Source organism: Ostrea edulis, chromosome 7 (genome assembly GCF_947568905.1).
Source record: "Ostrea edulis chromosome 7, xbOstEdul1.1, whole genome shotgun sequence".
NCBI classification, from domain to species: domain Eukaryota; kingdom Metazoa; phylum Mollusca; class Bivalvia; order Ostreida; family Ostreidae; genus Ostrea; species Ostrea edulis.
Window position 1 is genome coordinate 60207608 of NC_079170.1, and position 19987 is coordinate 60227594.

General features: G+C 35.6%; 1 protein-coding gene across 1 annotated transcript in view; it reads left to right on the plus strand.

Annotated features, from left to right (window-relative positions):
* LOC125656392 (coadhesin-like) overlaps positions 1-19987 on the plus strand; it is a 33500-nt gene extending 13513 nt beyond the window's left edge. The window contains exons 6-18 of the mRNA XM_056145764.1: positions 2452-2637; positions 3997-4182; positions 5736-5927; positions 8457-8648; positions 9134-9325; positions 11117-11818; positions 14134-14325; positions 14715-14899; positions 15028-15219; positions 17525-17716; positions 18742-19413; positions 19506-19727; positions 19805-19987. Of these exons, the coding sequence (XP_056001739.1) occupies positions 2452-2637; positions 3997-4182; positions 5736-5927; positions 8457-8648; positions 9134-9325; positions 11117-11409 (1241 nt within the window). The 3' untranslated portion in view covers positions 11410-11818; positions 14134-14325; positions 14715-14899; ... (3 more) ...; positions 19506-19727; positions 19805-19987. The remainder of the gene's footprint in view (positions 1-2451; positions 2638-3996; positions 4183-5735; positions 5928-8456; positions 8649-9133; positions 9326-11116; positions 11819-14133; positions 14326-14714; positions 14900-15027; positions 15220-17524; positions 17717-18741; positions 19414-19505; positions 19728-19804) is intronic.

The window sequence follows — 19987 nt, forward strand, 5'->3', positions numbered from 1 at the left end:
GTTGAGCTTTTTTTTTTAAACATTCTATCTCATCATCGAGCTTTCTATCTGTATTATGATTTTGTGAATGTTCTATTTCTTCCCGGCTCTTACTCAACAGTTTCTCTCTTTCATTCAACTCTCGTTTTCTACCATCTATTTCTCTGATCAACATCCTCGTGTCTTTAGCTAACCTAAGACTGTTTCTTAGCACTGCACACTCACTTTTTACGCCTTCTATAACTATATCTCTCTCCTTAATCTCTACTTTCATCTCCCTTATCATTTCTTCTTGTTTTCTGATATTATCTCTTTGTACATCTAACACATGATCTTTTATTCTTAATTTACCTTGTAACATTCTTATTTGAAATTTAAACATCAGACTTGTATCATGGTGTGTTCTGTATTTGCTTCATCTGTTGCTAAGCAAGAATCTATTTCAACATCACCTATTTCTATCAAAGGTTTACACATTGAACTTGGTACGTTTGTATCAGTTTCAAAATCTTCTATAGTCTGTTTCCCTTTGATGTTGCAAGGCTCTCCAATGTCACAAGAAGACACTAATCCGCATACATTATTTTAGTGATGGGTGAACTAATAGGGGTAGTCATGATTGTGATCTTTTACCACCTTAAGCAAATACATCAAACAATAGGGGTAGTCTAGATTTTGCTCTTTTACCCACTACTTAAGGTAGCTCCATCCTCATGTGACTCATCAATATTAATAGTTAAAAGTGGAAAAACTTTATTAATTTCCACTTAATATAGTTTAATTTAATTAATAACCAAAGAAAATGTATATGTTGCCACCTTTTTAAAGATGTCAGACATACAAAAACAGAAGTACACATCAACATAAGAAAATCACACATTTTCGTTAAACAGAATAATATAAATAGAAGAAAAAAACTTGTTGAAATGACAAAATCTAAATATCAACACTTTTTAAAAACTGGTAATTCATAAATATGTATAGATTGATTGTGGATATCAGGGAAACCAATGTATAATAGACATCTAGTAGAGGAAATCCCAGCAGAGGAGTTATTGCCCTTGACAACATTTTTTTAAATCATAATTAATTGATTATTTATGGGAAATATAAACTTTTTCAGTATTTATAGTTTACCAGATTTTTTATTTTATCCAGTGAATAAAATTCCTCAGTAAGATATATTTCTATCATGCCCAGAGTTTAATTAATCAAGATTTTTGCAAAAACCTATGACATCACAAGAGGATCGATCAACCTTAAGCATACACAATATGGCACAACTGATTAGAGGTAGTCTGGTCTAGCTCCTTTACCTCCTAAGCATACACAAAATTAATAGTAAGAGTAGTCCTGATCTTGCTCTTTTACCGCCTAAGCCTACATAAAAACAGGTAAAATATCCTAATCCAAAGGTGTATTGATTTTATCATCAGAAACTCTGTCGACAAAATCAAGTGTATGCATGTAAAAATATGTTTTACAAAAAAACACAAAAAAAAACACCACACAATGAAAAAGAAAAAAAAAAAACCGCACACAAAATCTGAAAAATACCACAATGAATAGATCTCAGTGTAGCTCTAATCTCTACACCAAGAACTTTTACTTTGGCGCCAATATGCCCCGATCTTACCTAGGCATGACTTTGTATACAAACTAACGTATATACAATCCTACTTCTGACACCAATGTAGTAATGCGTGGTACTTATATATCAATGAGCTGCTAAATTATGTGTAAGGTCTGGGCTTCCAAAGTCCGGCGGTATGAAACACACGTCAGCTCTGGGGGAAGTCAAGACAGCAACTGAATTGTGTTTACAACTAAAGAGTTGAAAGTTACTGAAGTCCAAACCCGATCTAAAATAGTATTCATTTTCACTACAATATCTCGTTATAAATATATAATTAATTAAAAGAAGGGTAAAAAAAACACCTGCAAATCGGTAATATTTTTTAATTGACTCCCCCTGTATATCATTAACCAGTACAGGATACCAAAATAGTACCTTTGTTTACAAAGACAAATGTAAGTACCTTTTGTACTTCGTTAGGTTAATGAGAAAATTTAAAGCTTTTTTACAATCTACTTTTCATTATACTATAACAAAGTTTATCTTCCTTTAAGCAGGAATTTTCTATTTATCATTTGGACTACTTGGTTTAGAATCAATGTAAGCATTGTACACTAAACGAATTTATTCATCATTATGTATCTTGATTTGACTGAAAGGAAAGAAAATAAAACAAAGTTTCTATACATATTTCCTACGTTTGTAATTTTCAAACGCATATACATGAACAAAAATCAAATTTGCCCTAAAAGTTCGTGAAGTGTCGAACTAATAGACAAGTACTTGATGTGTGCAATATCATTGTATATGTATTTAGAGAAAAGTAAATGAGTGTAACCCAGGTTCATGTGGTTAAATTAAACATCCAACTAATAGGTTTTAATTGTCATTTTCAGTTCATGGTAGATGGGGAAATCGGGGGTCCTGGAAGAAGAACGGAAAATGTAGTAAATCGTGTGGCTATGGAACACAGAGATACTACCAAACCAGGGCTTGTATAGGACCAAAACACGGAGGCAGACCATGTAGAAGGGCAACGGTCCAATATAAAAGCCAGACCTGTCTGATTCGTCATTGTCCAGGTAACTTGATTACAATAAAAGCCACAATCTTCAACAATAATGACAGTATCCTTAGTAGTAGTATAGTTGGTGTTTTTATGAGTAGTGACACGGTCGTCCACTTAAGAGAAGGATACAAGTTTATCTAGTATTTATACCCTATCTTAAATTGGTTTCAAATTATCAATCACGACGAGTTTTACTACATGTAACACATATCAATAAACAAAAATGGTTGATCATATCTTTTTCACTTATGCATATCATTGAATGATCATTTCTGGTACCTCTGATTATTCCCGTGGGGATCCGAGTTAGAATCAGTTCTCGGTACCCCTTGCTTGTTGTAAGAGGCGATTAAATGAGGCAGTCCTTCGGATGAGACCGCAAAAACCGAGGACTCGTGTCACAGCAGGTGTGACACGATAAGATCCCTCCCTGCTCAAATACCGTAAGTGCCAAGAGTAGACGTAAATTTTGCATCCCTTCACCGACCATGGCGACGTCTCCATATGAGTGAATTATTCTTGAGAAGGACGTTAAAGAAAGTAAAATCAATCATTTGATTACAGACATCTATAATGGAATATAAGAAATTTACTGCCATTACCGGCGTCTGAGATGCCAGCTTTAATGTAGGAGTTTGAGACAAATACTAACCAGGGTAGTTGCTCACACAACGTTATATGCTTTCCTATGCCAAAGGAAATGAAATTCAATGTACATCATAGATTTGGATTTAGCTTTCTCAAGAACAATGAATCAAACGTGGTGGAAATGACGCTCTGATTTTTCAAGTCCATGAGTTGAAAATTACTTATATGTATATTAGTTGTACCTACATAGCTGATTGGAAACCAACAATTGAATTTCTAGAAGTCCCATACCTAGGGTATGGCAATAACATGAAATCATCAGGTCACTGGGTACTGTTTGAATGGTGAGTTGGGTTACTACCATTGTTAAAGAGTCCCTATGACAGACAAGACAGTCAGTACTTATTAAAAATAGATCAGTAAGCTATGTTTTCCTACATAAACCCATTTATATACACAGTGTCATTGATGCCAAAAGTTGCAGAATCTGACTTTCCCTCTGATATGAATTGGTTGATTTCATGACTTCCGAATATTAAGAAAGTAAAACAAAGATTATATACATATTTTCTACGTTCGTATTCAAAACTTCAAACCCATATTCATAGGGGAAAATCAGATTTGGCCTTAAAGTTATTGAAGTTTGGAACTAATAGACAAGTACTTGATGTGTGCATTTTATATGTATTGGATACATTGTATTTAGAGAAAGATAATGATTGTAACCCAGATTCATGTGGTTGAATTAAACATCCAACTAATAGGTTTTAATTGTCATTTTCAGTTCATGGCAGATGGGGGAATTGGGGGTCCTGGAAGAAGAACGGAAAATGTAGTAAATCGTGTGGCTATGGAACACAGAGATACTACAAGACCAGGGCTTGTATAGGACCAAAACACGGAGGCAGACCATGTAGAGGGGCAACTGTACAATATAAAAGCCAGTCCTGTCTGATTCGTCATTGTCCAGGTAACTTGATTACAATAAAAGCCACAATCTTCAACAATAATGACAGTATCCTTAGTAGTAGTATAGTTGGTGTTTTTATGTGTAGTGACAAGGTCGTCCACCTTATGAGAAAGAGAGAGTTTTGCGAGGTATATGTACCCTGTCTTAAGTTGGTTGCAAATCAGCAATCACGATGAGTTTTACTGACACATTTTAATTAATAAAATTGGTCGATGAAACCTATTTCACGAATTAATATAAGTGAATTGCCATTTCTGGTTCATTTGATTACGCCCGTGGGAATCCGGTTTAGAATCAGTCCTCAGTATCCCTTGCTTGTCGTAAGAAGCGACTCAATGGGGCGGTCCTTCGGAATGAGACCGCAAAAACCGTGGCCTCGTATCACAGCAGGTGTGACACGATAAGATTCTTCCCTGCTCAAAGACCGTAAGTGCCGAAAATAGACGTAAATTTTGCATTCCTTCACCGACGATGGCGACGTCTCCATATGAGTGAACTATTCTTGAGAGGGACGTTAAACAATATAAAATCAATCAATCATTTGATTACAGATATCCATCGTCGAATATAAGAAATTTACTGCAATTGCAGGCGTCTGAGATGCCAGTTTTAATGTAGGAGTTTGAGACAATTACTAACCAGGATAGTTGCTCACACAACGTTATATGGTTGAAATTTAATGTACATCATAGGTTTGGATTTAGTTTCCCCAAGAACAATAAATCAAACATGGTGAAAATAACTCTCTGATTTTTCAAATTTAAATGAGTTGAAAATTACTTGCATGTATATTTTATGTACCTACACCACTGATTGTAAACGAACAATTGTATTTCTAAAATCCCATACCTAGGGTATGGTAATGACATCCAATCAACAGATCACTGTGCACTGTTTGAATGGTGGGTTGCATAACTATCAATGTCAAAGAGACCCAATGACAGACAAAGCAGTTAATACTTAAAGTATTGAAAATAGATCAGTAAGCTACGTTTTCCTACATAAACTCATATATATACATATATCATATTATATGTATCATTGGTGCCAAAAATGCAAAATATGACGTTCCCTCTGATATGAATTGAATAATTTCATGATTTCCAAATACGAGATTATCGAAATAATTAATTGGTTATAAATCGTGTGGTTATGGACATGGAAGTTATTATAAAACTAGGATGTTTAAAGCACCAAAATATAGCGGCAAACCGTGTATTGGGAAAATATCCAATATAAATATCAAGCATGTATTATTCGCCATTGTCCATGTACATTCCGATTTTTATTTAATCTTATTGAAAACAGAATAATTATAAAGAATACAAAATGATAGTAAAAGTGGAAAAATGTTAGAAAATGAAAAATTATAGTTTAATTGATAGATATGATTTAAAGTAACTTGTAATAAAAATATTATCATTGCAAAGTAAGTATAATATCTGTCAATCCTCTGCAATTTGAAATATAAGAATGTATTTGGAGGGGTAAATCTGAAAATAAATCCCTCAATTTGTTTAAATGAAACTCAAAATGGTTTGAATTTGATTTAGTGAATGGGAAATGGACTCAATTCGGACCATTTACAAAGTGGACACCCTGTAATATCACATGTGGCGATGGTATTATTACTAGACAACAGGTCTGCAGCTGTATGAATCCCTCTCCTGCCCATGGAGGCAGGCAGTGTTCAGGATCAGAGATCAACATGGAAAGGAAACCCTGCAATTCTAAACCCTGCCCAGGTATTCCTGTGATTTTAGCAGAACGATTCCGGACTAAATACTATTTCATAAATATTTGTTTTAGATCGAGGTATACTATTTGAAAATAATCTTTTCGCGAATGGGATATTGATTTTAAAGATTAAAGTTGTATTCAATATAATATGAAATAAATGATTTCAGGGGTTTCAACAGTCTCATTTACAGTCAGAATTTTGCAAATTCTATAGTCGTTATAACGATCTAGTTTACAAATACATTGGGTCAGATACTGTCTGACATGCTTCATACCGATTGTTAGACCGTTCGTGACATACCGTCTTTAACTACATATAACTCCGTTTACCTGACTAAGATATAGGGCTCCCGGCGGGTGTGACCTGTCGAAAGAGGATGTTTACTCCTCCTAGGCACCTGACCCCACCTTTGGTGTGTCCAGGGATCCGTGTTTGCCCAACTATCTATTTTGTATTCTTATGGGATTTATGAGATTGATCACTGTTCGTTATCTTCACCTTTCATAAAGTATGAATAAATATATGCCTGTGTCTTTAGATCAAACAAATCAAACGTTTACTTGAGCTTTTATGATCGAAACATATCGACGTCTGTTTTTCTTTTGCTCAGTGTTATTTCACTTTTTCTACAAAATGGGAATATTTTTTGTTACGTCAACAGTTCGATCAAGAGGCAAACAAATTATCCTCATTACCGTTCATTTGTCCTCGTACATGGTTGAAATTTCCACATATTTTAAAAATGCATCTCAGATTCGTTAAAAGACATATGTTTCAAAATCAATTTAACTTAAGAATGAAAACTTGAACTTAATCAGACACAATTGTGGTAGCTTAGTTGGTAGGGTGACCTTGTCCCATACGGGTTATTGCATGTTTGATTATCGATCTAGACGCTACGGTTAACCTTGAAGGTAAGTAGTGAGTCGTGATTGTTCCCTACCAATTGTTACGTTGTTATTTACACAGCGATTTTGATTCTGGATTACTCTGTATATCTGTTAAAGATATAGGGCGCGCATGACCGGTCAACATGATGTATTTACTCCTACCTCTTGTATGCCAAGGGGCCCGTGTTTGCTCTACCCTTATTTTTTTTATTCTTGATAGGAAACATGAAATAGATCTCAGTTCGTACCGATCGCGGTAGCTCAGTAGTAGAGCGCTCGCTTTGTAACGGGAAGGTGATTATTTTGAGTTAAAATGGGTAGTGATTGCTCATTCGCTAAACCCTCCGCATTTAGAAGTGAGATTCACCAGTCTTTCGGATATGACCTTCAAAACGGAGGTCCCATGTCGCGATAGGCGTTGGCTTGATAAAGAACCCTCATTGCTACGGCATTAAGTGATAAGCTCAGGTCAAAATTTGTGGTATTTCACCTACAACTGGTAACTTCTCAATGCGTAAATATTCTAGATGGGACGTAAAATCTCAACGAATCTCTGTTCTTTATCGTCATATTTTACGTCACCAGGTCTATGGTATTGGAAGTAAATAGCTGGTATTTTTGGAATATAAACACACGGATAATTCTTCTCACGGTAGGCATTTGTATGACAAGAAACATCACTGCTACAACCTAGAGGACTATATGAAAGGCGAAGATAACGAACAGTGATCAATCTCATAACTCCTATAAGCAATACAAAATAGATAGTTGAGCAAACACGGATCCCTGGACACACCAGAGGTGGGATCAGGTGCCGAGGAGGAGTAAGCACCCCCTGTCGACAGGTCACACCCGCCGTGAGCCCTATATCTTGATCAGTTAAACGGAGTTATCCATAGTCAAAATCAGTCTGCCAAGAACGGCCTAACAAACGGTATGAAACACGTCAGACAGCATTTGACCTTCAAGGGTTATAGTACATCACCTAGCTGATGAGATCTATAAATGAATGGAAACTTATGGAATTGAATGTATATGAAAATGGGAGATTCTGGTTTGTTTGCTTTTCTTTTTCATTTTACTTATTTACATTTGTTATTTTTATGACGATACAAGAGGCTTACATATATAACAATAAACAATAAACCAATTCATTACCCATAAAATGAATAAAATGTCTAAACCATTTCCATATTCCTTAGGAATATTGAAATGTAATACGGTGAAAACCTGTTTCATATTACAACCAAAAATATACTTAGTTCTAAATGACATACATTAACATTTCACTGTGATGTCACCCTGAAAAATATGTGTCAGGAGTTTCAAAAGAAAAAATATGAAATCTGAAGATCTGTAAATCATTCGTATTTCGTTTTGCATATAAGTTGGAAAATATCGATCACTTTATAGAAAGGAATTCTATGCTATGCAAAGATTGTACTCTGGACATCATCTGCTTATGAATTACTCCGAATATACAGTACGAAATCCACAATCTCTTATTCTAGTCCTCTAGCAAAAACAATTATCCGTGACACTGAGAACTTACCAATCTTCATTTAAACTAGAAATCATCATAATTGTTTGCATCCATTTTTTCTCCTCTCTCTCTCATTTTACGCTATGTATTTCTTGTGTAGTTAATGGAAAATGGACTGGTTTTGGGGCATCTACAAATTGGACTCCCTGTAATGTCACATGTGGCGGAGGCACCACCACGAGAAAACAGGTCCGCACGTGTACAAATCCTGCTCCGGCCCACGGTGGAACACACTGCTCTGGGTCAAGTGTTAAAATTGAAAAGAGGGATTGTAATTTGAATCCATGTCCAGGTAAATATGTTATATAAAAAATAAATATAAATACATATCAAGCATTTCACAAATTATATGGTCGTTATAACGATCTAGTTTACCAATACAACATATCATTAGGTTTAATGCTGTCTGGCGTATTTGATGCCAATTGTTAGAGTGTTCTGTATACACTAATTTTGACTACGGATTACTCCATTTACCTGATCAAGATATAGGGCTCACGATGGGTGTGAACTATCGACAAGGGATACTTACTCATTCTAGGCACTTTTTCCCATCTCTGCTATGTCCAAGGATCTTTTTTTGTCCAACTCTAAATTTTGTATTCCTTATAAGAATTATGAGATTGATCACTGTTCAGTAATTCATTTATGACATAATACAAAACAATTAATCACACACACACCATCTTACTGTGAATCTGATATTTTAGCCCATTGTATCACTCTGATTTTGAACTATTCAATCCAACAAATTCGGTACTTTTGTTGATGTTCTAGTCAATGGAAAATGGATTTTGTTTGGATCTTTTACAAAGTGGACACCCTGTAATATCACATGTGGCGGTGGTATAACTACTAGACAACAGGACCGCAGCTGTACGAATCCCTCCCCTGCCCATGGCGGCAAACAGTGTTCAGGATCAGAGATCAACATGGAGAGAAGAGCCTGTAATTCTAAACCCTGTCCAGGTACTACTTTAATTTTTAGGGGAACGGTTCCAGACGAAATACCTAATAATAAATATTTGTTTGAGATTAGGGTATATAATTTGAAATTATTCGTTTCATGAATGATATATTCATTTTAAGGTCACCTGAGTAAACTCACGTGTCCTATTGTAATTGGTTGTTGCCGTAGTTGTGCGTTTTCCTTCGTGCATTAACAAATGAACATGTTTAACTTTAAATTTAGTATGAAGCATCTTTGGGACAAGGGGCGGGGGGCGATAAATTGTAAATGTCAGGACTCAAGCACCCCTGGGGCTTTAGGGGCGGGGCAGAAAACTGGCGAAAATTGACTAATTTGCAAAAACTTATTAAGAACCGCACATGAGTGAGTAAAAACTAAATGCATGGTGGTCATGTTGCATATGGATTATTGATACGGATTACGGATATCACGAGATTGTTGGTCTCGGCGCTACGTCAAACCTAAGACATTGGATTTAAGTAGTGAGTCTTCCACACCAATCGTTAGACCGTTCATTACACACTGAGTTTGACTCTGGATTACTCAGTTTACCTCATCAACATATATGACGGGTGTGACAGGTCGACAGGGGATGAAAACTCCTCCACAGTATTCCACCAATTTCAAGAGGTCCGTGTTTGCCCTACTCGTAATTTTATATATTTCCTTAGGAATCATGGAATTGATCGCTGTTCGTTATTGTAAAATTTCCATCACCAAGGCTTGGTATTGGAAGTGAATATCACGAACCTTTGGAATATGCACACAGGAATACTTTATGTCATGGAAGGTGTTTGGATGACCAGATACATGACTGTGACGACTTAGGGGCCTATGTATTTGTCAAAGTTTGTGGAATTTCACCTAACTGGTGACAACTATACATACAGTAATTTGAAATGTATCGAATAAGACAAATGTAAGAATGGGGGATTCCGCTTTTCCCTTACACTTTATTGTTACTATAGGAAAGCACCTTTTTACGAGGATACAAAATGCCTAAATATAAATAATCAATCGATTTTATAAACTAAAAAACTTAATCAAGAAAATCACTAAATCCCATAATCTTTGGCAATACCAAATGCAATGTGACGAAAAACCGTTTCATATTACAACCAAATATATTATTTCTAGATGATGTACATTAACCGTGTACGGTGAAGTTATTCTGAAAGATATGTGCCATGACATTCAAAATTTAAAAAAAAGAAATATGAAGGTCCGTAAATCATTGAATCTCATTTTAAATGTCTTTTTAAAAATATGTATTGGTTTTCGATTTATAAAAAAAGCATGTATTTATTATGGAAATATTGTACCCTGGACCTCCCCTGCGTATGAACTACTCCAAATGTGCAGTAAGAGATCCATAAATGCAGTTTTCTGGCAAAAACAGTCCAGTTGTGATTCGGTTTGAAATATAAAATCCTCAGTACCCCCTTGCTTGTAAGAGTCCACTAAATAGGGGTGGTCCGTCGGATGAGACCGCGAAGACCGAGGCCCCGTATCTGAGCAGGTTCCGCACTATAGATACCCCTCCCTGCTCATAGGACATGAGCACCGAGCATAGGCCTAAATTTTGAAGGACTTAACCGGCAATGTTGACGTCTCCGCATGATTGAAATATTCTCTATTGGGACGTTACACGATATAAAATGAATCAGTCAAGCAAAAAACAAGTATCTCTGACACTTAACACAATCATTTCTGCATTCAAGCTAACGATCCGTTACAATTGTTTGCGTGCTTTTATTTCTCGTATACTGTTTTGCATTTTTGTTGTATAGTTAATGGAAAATGGACTGATTTTGGTGCTTTTACAAATTGGACTTCCTGTAATGTCACATGTGGCGGAGGCACCACCACAAGAAAACAAGTCCGCACGTGTACAAATCCTACTCCTGCCCACGGTGGAACACAGTGCTCTGGACCAAGTGTTAAAGTTGAAAAAAAGGATTGTAATTTGAATCCATGTCCGGTTGAATATATGTTTTGTGATCAATATGTAATTGATTTCTTACATATTGTAAATTATTGTGAATCTGATTTGTTATACCGTCAAATCACTCTGATCTTGTAACATTCAGGTCAAAAAATTCTGCACCTACCCATGGTAGAAAAACCTGGTCTGGACCAAATGTTAAAATTGAAAAGAACAATTACAATTTGAATCCATGTCCCGGTGAAAACCTTACTTTACGATGTAAAATGAAATCGACATCGGTTATATCGTAGAAAAAACAATCGCGCTACTATTCTTTTAAAATTCATTTTAGTTTTCTTGATTGATGTTCTAGTAAATGGAAAATGGACTTTGTTTGGATCATTTACAAAGTGGACACCCTGTAATGTCACATGTGGCGGTGGTATAACAACTAGACAACAGGTCTGCAGCTGTACGAATCCCTCCCCTGTCCATGGCGGCAAACAGTGTTCAGGATCAGAGATCAACATGGAAAGAAAACCCTGCAATTCTAAACCCTGTCCAGGTATTACTGTGATTTAGGAGAACGATTCTGGACAAATCATTTGTTTGAGATCGAGGTATACTATTTGAAATCAATAGTTTTGTGAATGGTATATTCATCTTTAAGACTAAAGTACTATGAAATAAATTACTTCATAACATATAGTAAGTTATATTGATGTGGTTTTTATCAAATAGGTCAAACATTTACTTGAGCTTTTCTGATCGAAATATATCGACGTCTGCTTTTCTTTTGGTCACAATCATTTCACAATTTTTACAAAATGGGAACATTTTTCTATGTCACCATTTGGATTAAGTGGCAAGAAAATTACCATCACTATTCCTCGTTTCTCCTGGAAGATATCAAATGGATCTCGGATTCGCTACAAGATAAATTTTTCACTTAATCACGAAAACTTGAACCTAAACAGACGCAATTTTGGTAGCTTAGTTGATAGAGTGGTCGTGTTGCATCCGAATTTTTTGCAGTTTTAACTGTAGATCTAGGCGCAGAAACTAAGACGTTAAAATTAAGTAATGATCGCTCCGTACCAATTGTTAGGCTCTTCGTTTTACATCGATTTTGACTATGGTTTTCTCTGTTTACCTGATCAAGATATATGACGAGTGTAAACGATCGACAGGGGACGATTTGTTCCTCCTCGGCATCCCACCTTTAGTATGCGAAGAGGTCTGTGTTTGTCCTATTCATTTTTCATTCTTTATAAATTGATTGATTGAATATTGTTTAACGTCCCTCTCGAAAATAGTTCACTCATATGGAGAAGTCACCACTACCGGTGAAGGGCTGCAAAATTTAGGCCTATGTTCGGCGCTTATGGCCATTGAGGAGGGAGGTATCTTTATCGTGCTACACCTGCTGTGACACGAGACCTCGGTTTTTACGGTCTCATCCGAATGACCACCCCATTTAGTAACCTCTTACGAAAAGCAAGGGATTACTGAGGACGTATTCTAACCCGGATCCCCATGGGACTCATTCTTTATAGAAATTGTGAGATTTATCTCTTTTTGTGATTATCATATCTTCCATCACTTAACCCCTGATATTGGAAGTGAATATAACGATTCTCCGGGATATGCATACACGGATACTTCTGGTCATGGGAAGCGTTTCTATAACTGGGAATCTCACTGTTTCGACCATGGGGACCATGAATGCGTCAAAGTATGTGGCACTTCACCTAGCTGATGATGACTATGCATAAATAAAAATTTATTGAATGTAATGTATATAAGGATGGGGATTCTGTATTTTCTTTCATACATCATTGTTACTGGATGGACGTACACTTTAATGACGATAAAAGCCTACGGTAAAAATAAAACAATCAACCGATTCCTTAAACCAAACAAAATAAAGAAAATCAATCGATGAAACGTCCAAAAGAATCCCATATTATGTGGGAATATGGAATGCGATGTGATGAAAAACTGTTCCATATTACAACAAAAACGATATCATTTCCTGATGACGTACATTGACCCTTAACGGTGATGTCACTGTGCAAGATATGTGTCATGAGTTTTACAATACCATTTAATCGCCTTTTACGACAAGCAAGGGGTACTGAGGACCTATTCTAACCCGGATCCCCCTTTAAGAAGAAAGCGTGCAGTTGTGGATTCAGATTCTGATTAGGTCTGTCAAAATGTTTCGCGCTGATGGACTGCCGAGTGACGTCACGCATCAACATGATTATTGACTCATTGTGTACTTATTCAAAGAGAAATAAATCTAATACAATTCATTTATACGCTCGTCGGCCGATTTTTCGTCATCAACTTAGTTGCCAAAATGAAGGTCGTAGAATTCGATTCTGCTGTTATTTGTAATATACAGCGAAAAACTAATTAATTGGAAAATTCTCAAAACGGCGTCGCTAGGCACAAGGAAAACGGAAAACTCTAGAAATATGAGAGAGAAATACTCTCTCATCAGTTGCCATGGAATATTAAGGTGATTCCACCCTCGGGTTGGTAATAAAGCGGTAGAACCCTCGGCAAAGCCTCGGTTTTCACAGCTTTTTTGCAACCCTTGGGTGGAATCACCTTATATTTCATCGTTACTCGTGATAAGCATGAAGTCTTATAATGTTTTCAAGTTATAGAAAAGAATCATGTATCATAAAAATATTATACTCTGGACATTTCTTCTGAATGTGCAGTAAGAGACCCATACTCTACTATTATATTGTTTTAGTAAAAATGAATATCCCTGACATTTAACACATGCAATTCTGCATTTAAACTAACAGCCATTTTAATTCTTGCGTCCTTTCCTTTCTGTTTTCACGTTTTGCTCTTTTGTAGTTAAGGGGAAATGGACTGATTTTGGTGCTTTTACAAAATGGACTTCCTGTAATGTCACAGGTGGCGGAGGCACCACCACAAGAAAACGGGTCCGTACCTGTACAAATCCTACTCCTGCTCACGGTGGAACACACTGCCCTGGACCAAGTGTTAAAATCGAGAAGAAGGATTGTAATTTGAATCCATGTCCGGGTAAATGATTGTTTTTGTAATAAAATATATAATGTTTGTATTCCTTATAGGAGTTATGAAATCGATCACTGTTCATTATCTTCACTGTTCACTCTAAATATTCAAACTTTATGTTTTGAAAATGAAAGAAATGAATTTTTTTATGACTATACAGTATACATTAATAAATATTCAGACCTGAAAGGAGGTTGGATAATGCATCATCTTGTGATATATTTTCATTATTGTAATTAAGTACAGAAATATAGGAATACATAGTAATGTGAGTGTTTACAAAACTTTGAATATGTTCTTTTTCGTTTTCCACATATACAGTATACCATTTTCCCTGCAAAATTAACTTTTATGTAGCACTTCCATTTACAAACTGAATTTCTGAAATATTTCAGTTGACGGCATTCTATTATCTTAGGGCAGCTGAGTGTTATCAAAGAGCTGTAGTACAACATGTGGAAATGGTTCGAAAGTTTATGAGAGAAAACGTGTTTGTACACCACACACGTTTGGGGGAAAACCGTGTTCGGGAAAAAATAGGGAAACGAAGACATCAAAGTGTTTCCAAAGACATTGCCAGGTAATTATTAGAAATGCCCAAGTGTACATGTAGCACCTGTGAAAATGACAATTAGAAAATGTTTAATCACTTTACAATATTGAGTAGCAAAGTGAGTCAGTTTCGCTGTTTCTTGTTATGATATCTAGTGAACGGAAATTGGACACGGTTTGGGCTGTTCACAAAATGGACAGTATGTAATGCTACGTGTGGTGGTGGAAGTATGTTCAGACAACAAGTCCGAAGCTGTACAAATCCTGCACCTGTGCACGGTGGAATTAATTGTTCTGGGTCAAATATCAATATTGAGACCAAAGAATGCAATTCAAATCCCTGTCCTGGTAAATATCTCTTTTCTGAATTTGCTAACTAAGTTTAAGGATATAGGTTGAATGTTGTCTGACGTGTTTCCTACTAGTTTTTATCATTGTTCTTTATAGGATATGTGAGATTAATCTTTGTTTGCTACCTTCAATCTCACAAATCCTATAAATTCGTGCTCGTTATCTTTTATCCCGTGAAAATCCGGGAGAGAATAGGTCCTCAGTACCCCCTTGCTTGTCGTAAGAGGCGACTAAATGGGGCGATCCTTCGGATGAGATCGCAAAATCCGAGGTCCCGTGTCACAACAGGTGTGGCACGATAATATCCATTCCTGCTCAATGGCCATAATCGCCGAGCATAGGCTTAAATTTTGCGGCCCTTCGTCGGCAATGGTGACGTCTCTAAATGAGCGAAAGATTCCCGAGAAGGACGTTAAGCAATTCTTTTTTGGAATCTACTACATTTTGAGAAAGATAGATTTAGCTATCTCAATAAACCTTTAACAAATTCACATTTCCAAAAATATGCTAAACAGCTTCAGTCAAAAAGTGAACAATCAAACGTATAAGCGTTTTTTTATCTTATGCAGTCAGGCTATATCTTATGCAGTTGCTAGCATTTTATTGTCAATTTGAAACTGAAAGCACTGAAGGTTTTTTATCTTTGGCAAGTAAGACTTGGAAGGAGGGGGGAGGGGGGGTGGGGGGTTCCATTCAAAATATTTCAAGTTTCAAATCTGGTTTCAGCTAACTTGATCTGAAGGCTCAATATTACGAGTAATTTTTAAAAATAACTTGGATTTCTGAACATATTTTTGTGCATGTAGTATATCGCATCCAAACGATTGGCAGACAAGCGATATTTCTAACCATTTTATTATAACAGCTATTATCCCATTGAACGCACGAAAGTGTATCTTTACTTCACATCTCAAATTTAAGGTACATGTTTATTTACGTTCATGGTCAAAGTTTTATTTGAAAAATCATTCAATAAAGAACAATTTGTTCACAAACCATTCTTTATAAAAAAAATGTTTTCTTACTGTTCAAAATATTTAATTTAAAAACCGTGATTGCATAGGGAAATGCGCTTCTATGTCTGTTGTTTTATTAGGAAAAAAATTCCGGGCTTCAAGCGTATTCTTCCACAAGGCGATTTATTTTTTGTGTTCTACAGAATGTATTTCTTTCATCATAAAACAATTTTCTGAACATCTAAATCTAAACCTGAATGTAGTATACTTCTCTGTAATATGATACTTTTCACCCATACAAGGTTCCGTGATAAACTCTTTAATTACCTTCTTTGGAACTCTCAATTCTGGTGTTATTATTTATTCTAAAACTAATTCAAATTATTGCTTCCTATTACAAAAGAATAAATTTAAATGGTTTTTTTTTCAAAATATTTCAGACAGGTTTGGAAGGGAGGAAGCGCTCTGCGTTTCCAGTGTTTAATTGCTTTCTACATTTTTTTTAAAACTTTGTAAATATGGAAATATTGAGTGTGAAAGGGAAATTGTCAAATCCATTGGCATGGAATTCAACATAGACTTGCAAAAATATGTTCTGATAGGATGTTATTTATTGCTGTTGCTAAACTCATAGTAACATTATTTTGTTGCTAGTATGCGAAAATCAAAATACGAAAAGTTGAATATAATAGTATGAACGACTTTAAATACATAAAGACGTGCATTTAGGGTAATAGTACAGTCATTTTTCCAACATGATTACATGTCTTTATGAAAGTTTACGTTGATGTCACTACGTGTAATAGCTTTAAGACTACACTGTTTGTATATTGAAATAATGTTCTGTACCAAGAAAATAATGTAAAGAGAATAAGTGGAACTGGTATTTTGAATTATGCCTGGAAAATATGATATCATGTCTACAAAATTTAAACGTAGTCACTTCGACATAAAGAACCAAAACCTGCATCCATGACATTACATGTGAAAAGGAACAAAACATTCTTTGTTCATGAAATCAATGTTCTTCCGTTCATTAATACATGTGCATAACAGTTAAAGGTTTAGATTGTATATAATGTGCGAGTAGAAAGGGGGTTTAGCGCCGCTGATTTCTCGTAAATTTGTGAGTGTAAAAATAGAATCTTGAACTGTCTTATATGTGCACTGATCCAGGGAAGCTATACATCAGTTATTTTAACTGATGTAAACTGACTAACACTTATTGATAATATTCTTACAGTAGTATATCTGAATTGTGTAACAGTCTGTCTTATTCGTTTCTTATCTGATGAAATACTCCATTATATAACTTAAAGTTACTCTTGCACCAATACATTAACTAGTTGAAGGGAAATGGTCTCCATTTGGACCCTTTTCAAGCTGGACAACATGTAACGTGACATGTGGTGGTGGTTTTATGTCAAGACAACGGGTTCGTAATTGTACTAATCCAGCACCTGCTTATGGCGGAAAACCGTGTTCCGGATCGAAGACTAACTCCGAGACAAAAAGCTGCAATATAAACCCTTGTCCAAGTGAGTTAGAAATTATGTTTATTGGATTTTGTCCAGTTATTTTAAATGTTTGATATATGATTCATGACGTTGATTAGTTAGTTAACGATAATCATACATACATATGCGTTAAGTTTATGTTATATGATACTTCTGCCCAAGACCTGATCAATGCATGTCTGGAGATTATCGGACTCTAAAGGCTGCTAATCCGTTCTTTCATGAGTTGGACCACCTTGTAAACTTTCTGTAGTCTTTTAAGGATGTATGCTACATCAGAGAAATAAGATATGGTTGAAAAGTGGAGGATATGTACAACGATATTTCGAAATTAAAAACTTCCAAGTTTACTTTATTTAGTCAAAAAATGCAGTATTAGTAGAAAGCAATCTGGAAAAAAAATTGACGCGCTTTTTTAAATTTTTCTTTTGGTATCTTTTATTTGCAGTCGACGTGCTAACCTACTCAGCTACTCGTCTAGGCGATGCTGTTTAAAATGAATAGACAAATATTGCTGAAATGTTATTTTCACCCATGTTTTAAATGGAAGTCAGCCATTATAACAATGTAAAGTTTCTCTTTAAACTTAACAAGAAATCTTGCTGAGTACGGGTTAAGTTTTGCACTGATGACCATCATTAATTAACTCATCCGCATTTGAGAATAATTACGACAACCAATATTTCTGCGCTTTGTGGATCAGTTCATTGGACGAATACCGGTAGTATTTGTCATAATTGTCTTACGTTAAATACAATATACATGTAATTTGCAGTATATAACATGTAGATTTAGTGCTAGACTTTGTTGTACATATATTTCTTATGTAAAACTTTTTTTGTTTATCCCAAGGAAGGGACAGTCCATCCCAAAAATTTGACAATAAGAGAATACGACAAAACAGTACATTTTTGTAGATGACTGGATTCTTTTTGTTATATTTTTAAAAAATAGTATCAGTATTAAATTCCATTTACATTTGTGGGCAAAGTGTACCGAAAAGGGTCAAAACATATTTTTTGACTTCTTTGATATTGAATCTTTAGTCGATACAACACCATCGACAACTGCTGAACCAGAAGTGAGTGGGGGGAAATCAGAGACAACATCGGGTAAAATGGCTGAATTGACCACGATGTCCAATACTGTCACATCAATAGACAAGGTACCAAAGTTGAAACTAAATGGCACAACCGAATCTCCTGATAAGAAAACAGGGTTAACAATTCCAACCACTGTTGCTGATAGCTCTGAGGAGAAAACTACAATATCTAATATTGAGATAACTAACGGGAAGACATTGAATGCGGTAGTAAATACTACCGGTATATCTCCCAAAGACAACGTGAAAACATCAACTTCAAATCCAATATTACCCACTCCTATATCAACGGTAACCCCCGAGTTAGGAAAAAGCGGAAAAACAACCTGGAAAACTCTAGATAACCAATTGAAGATTACTACTTCAAACGTGATGTCATCTGCGAAAGCACCAACTACCACTGCACCACGCAAGCCAACAAAACTGAAATGCATTCATGGAGCTTCGAGGGCTGACCCAAATAGTTGTGGGAATTATTTTCTCTGCAATCACGGAACAGAAACTCGAATGTCGTGTCCAATTGGAACATTCTGGGATGAAGCTAAATTGAACTGCATGCATGCTGATAATGTCGATTGTAAGAAAAGACCCACTTCTTCACAAAATAATAACAAAGGTTAGTAATCATGTGGTCATTTATCATTTTCCAAAGACAAGTTTAATTTTTTTTCTTTTATATAAATGATATTATAATGTATTAATGGCCAGGTAAAGGTGCGACATTCAAATCACCAAAATCGAGATGCAAGAACGGGGTTTCACGAGCTGATCCAATTAGCTGTGCTAAATATTTCCTCTGCAATCACGGAAAAGAAATCCATATGACATGCCCATTTGGAACGCTTTGGAATAAAACTAAAATGAAATGTGTGTATGGCGATGATGTAGTCTGCGGGAAGCGACCCATTCATTCCAAAACCAAAACAAAAGGTAAATCATTTCTCTCTGAATGACTATCAAATTATTCATGATATCAAATCATATTATATGCTCTTTGTTTCATTTAGATGACCATTCATTCGATTGTCCGAAACAGTTTGGATTCTTCGCGAATCCCAAGGATCCATCCAAGTACTTTCGCTGTATATGGGGAAAACCTCACGAAAAATCGTGTCCAAAAATACAAAATGGAATTCAAAAAAACAATGTTTGCATCTGGGCATGAAATATATCAATAAATATAAACTTTA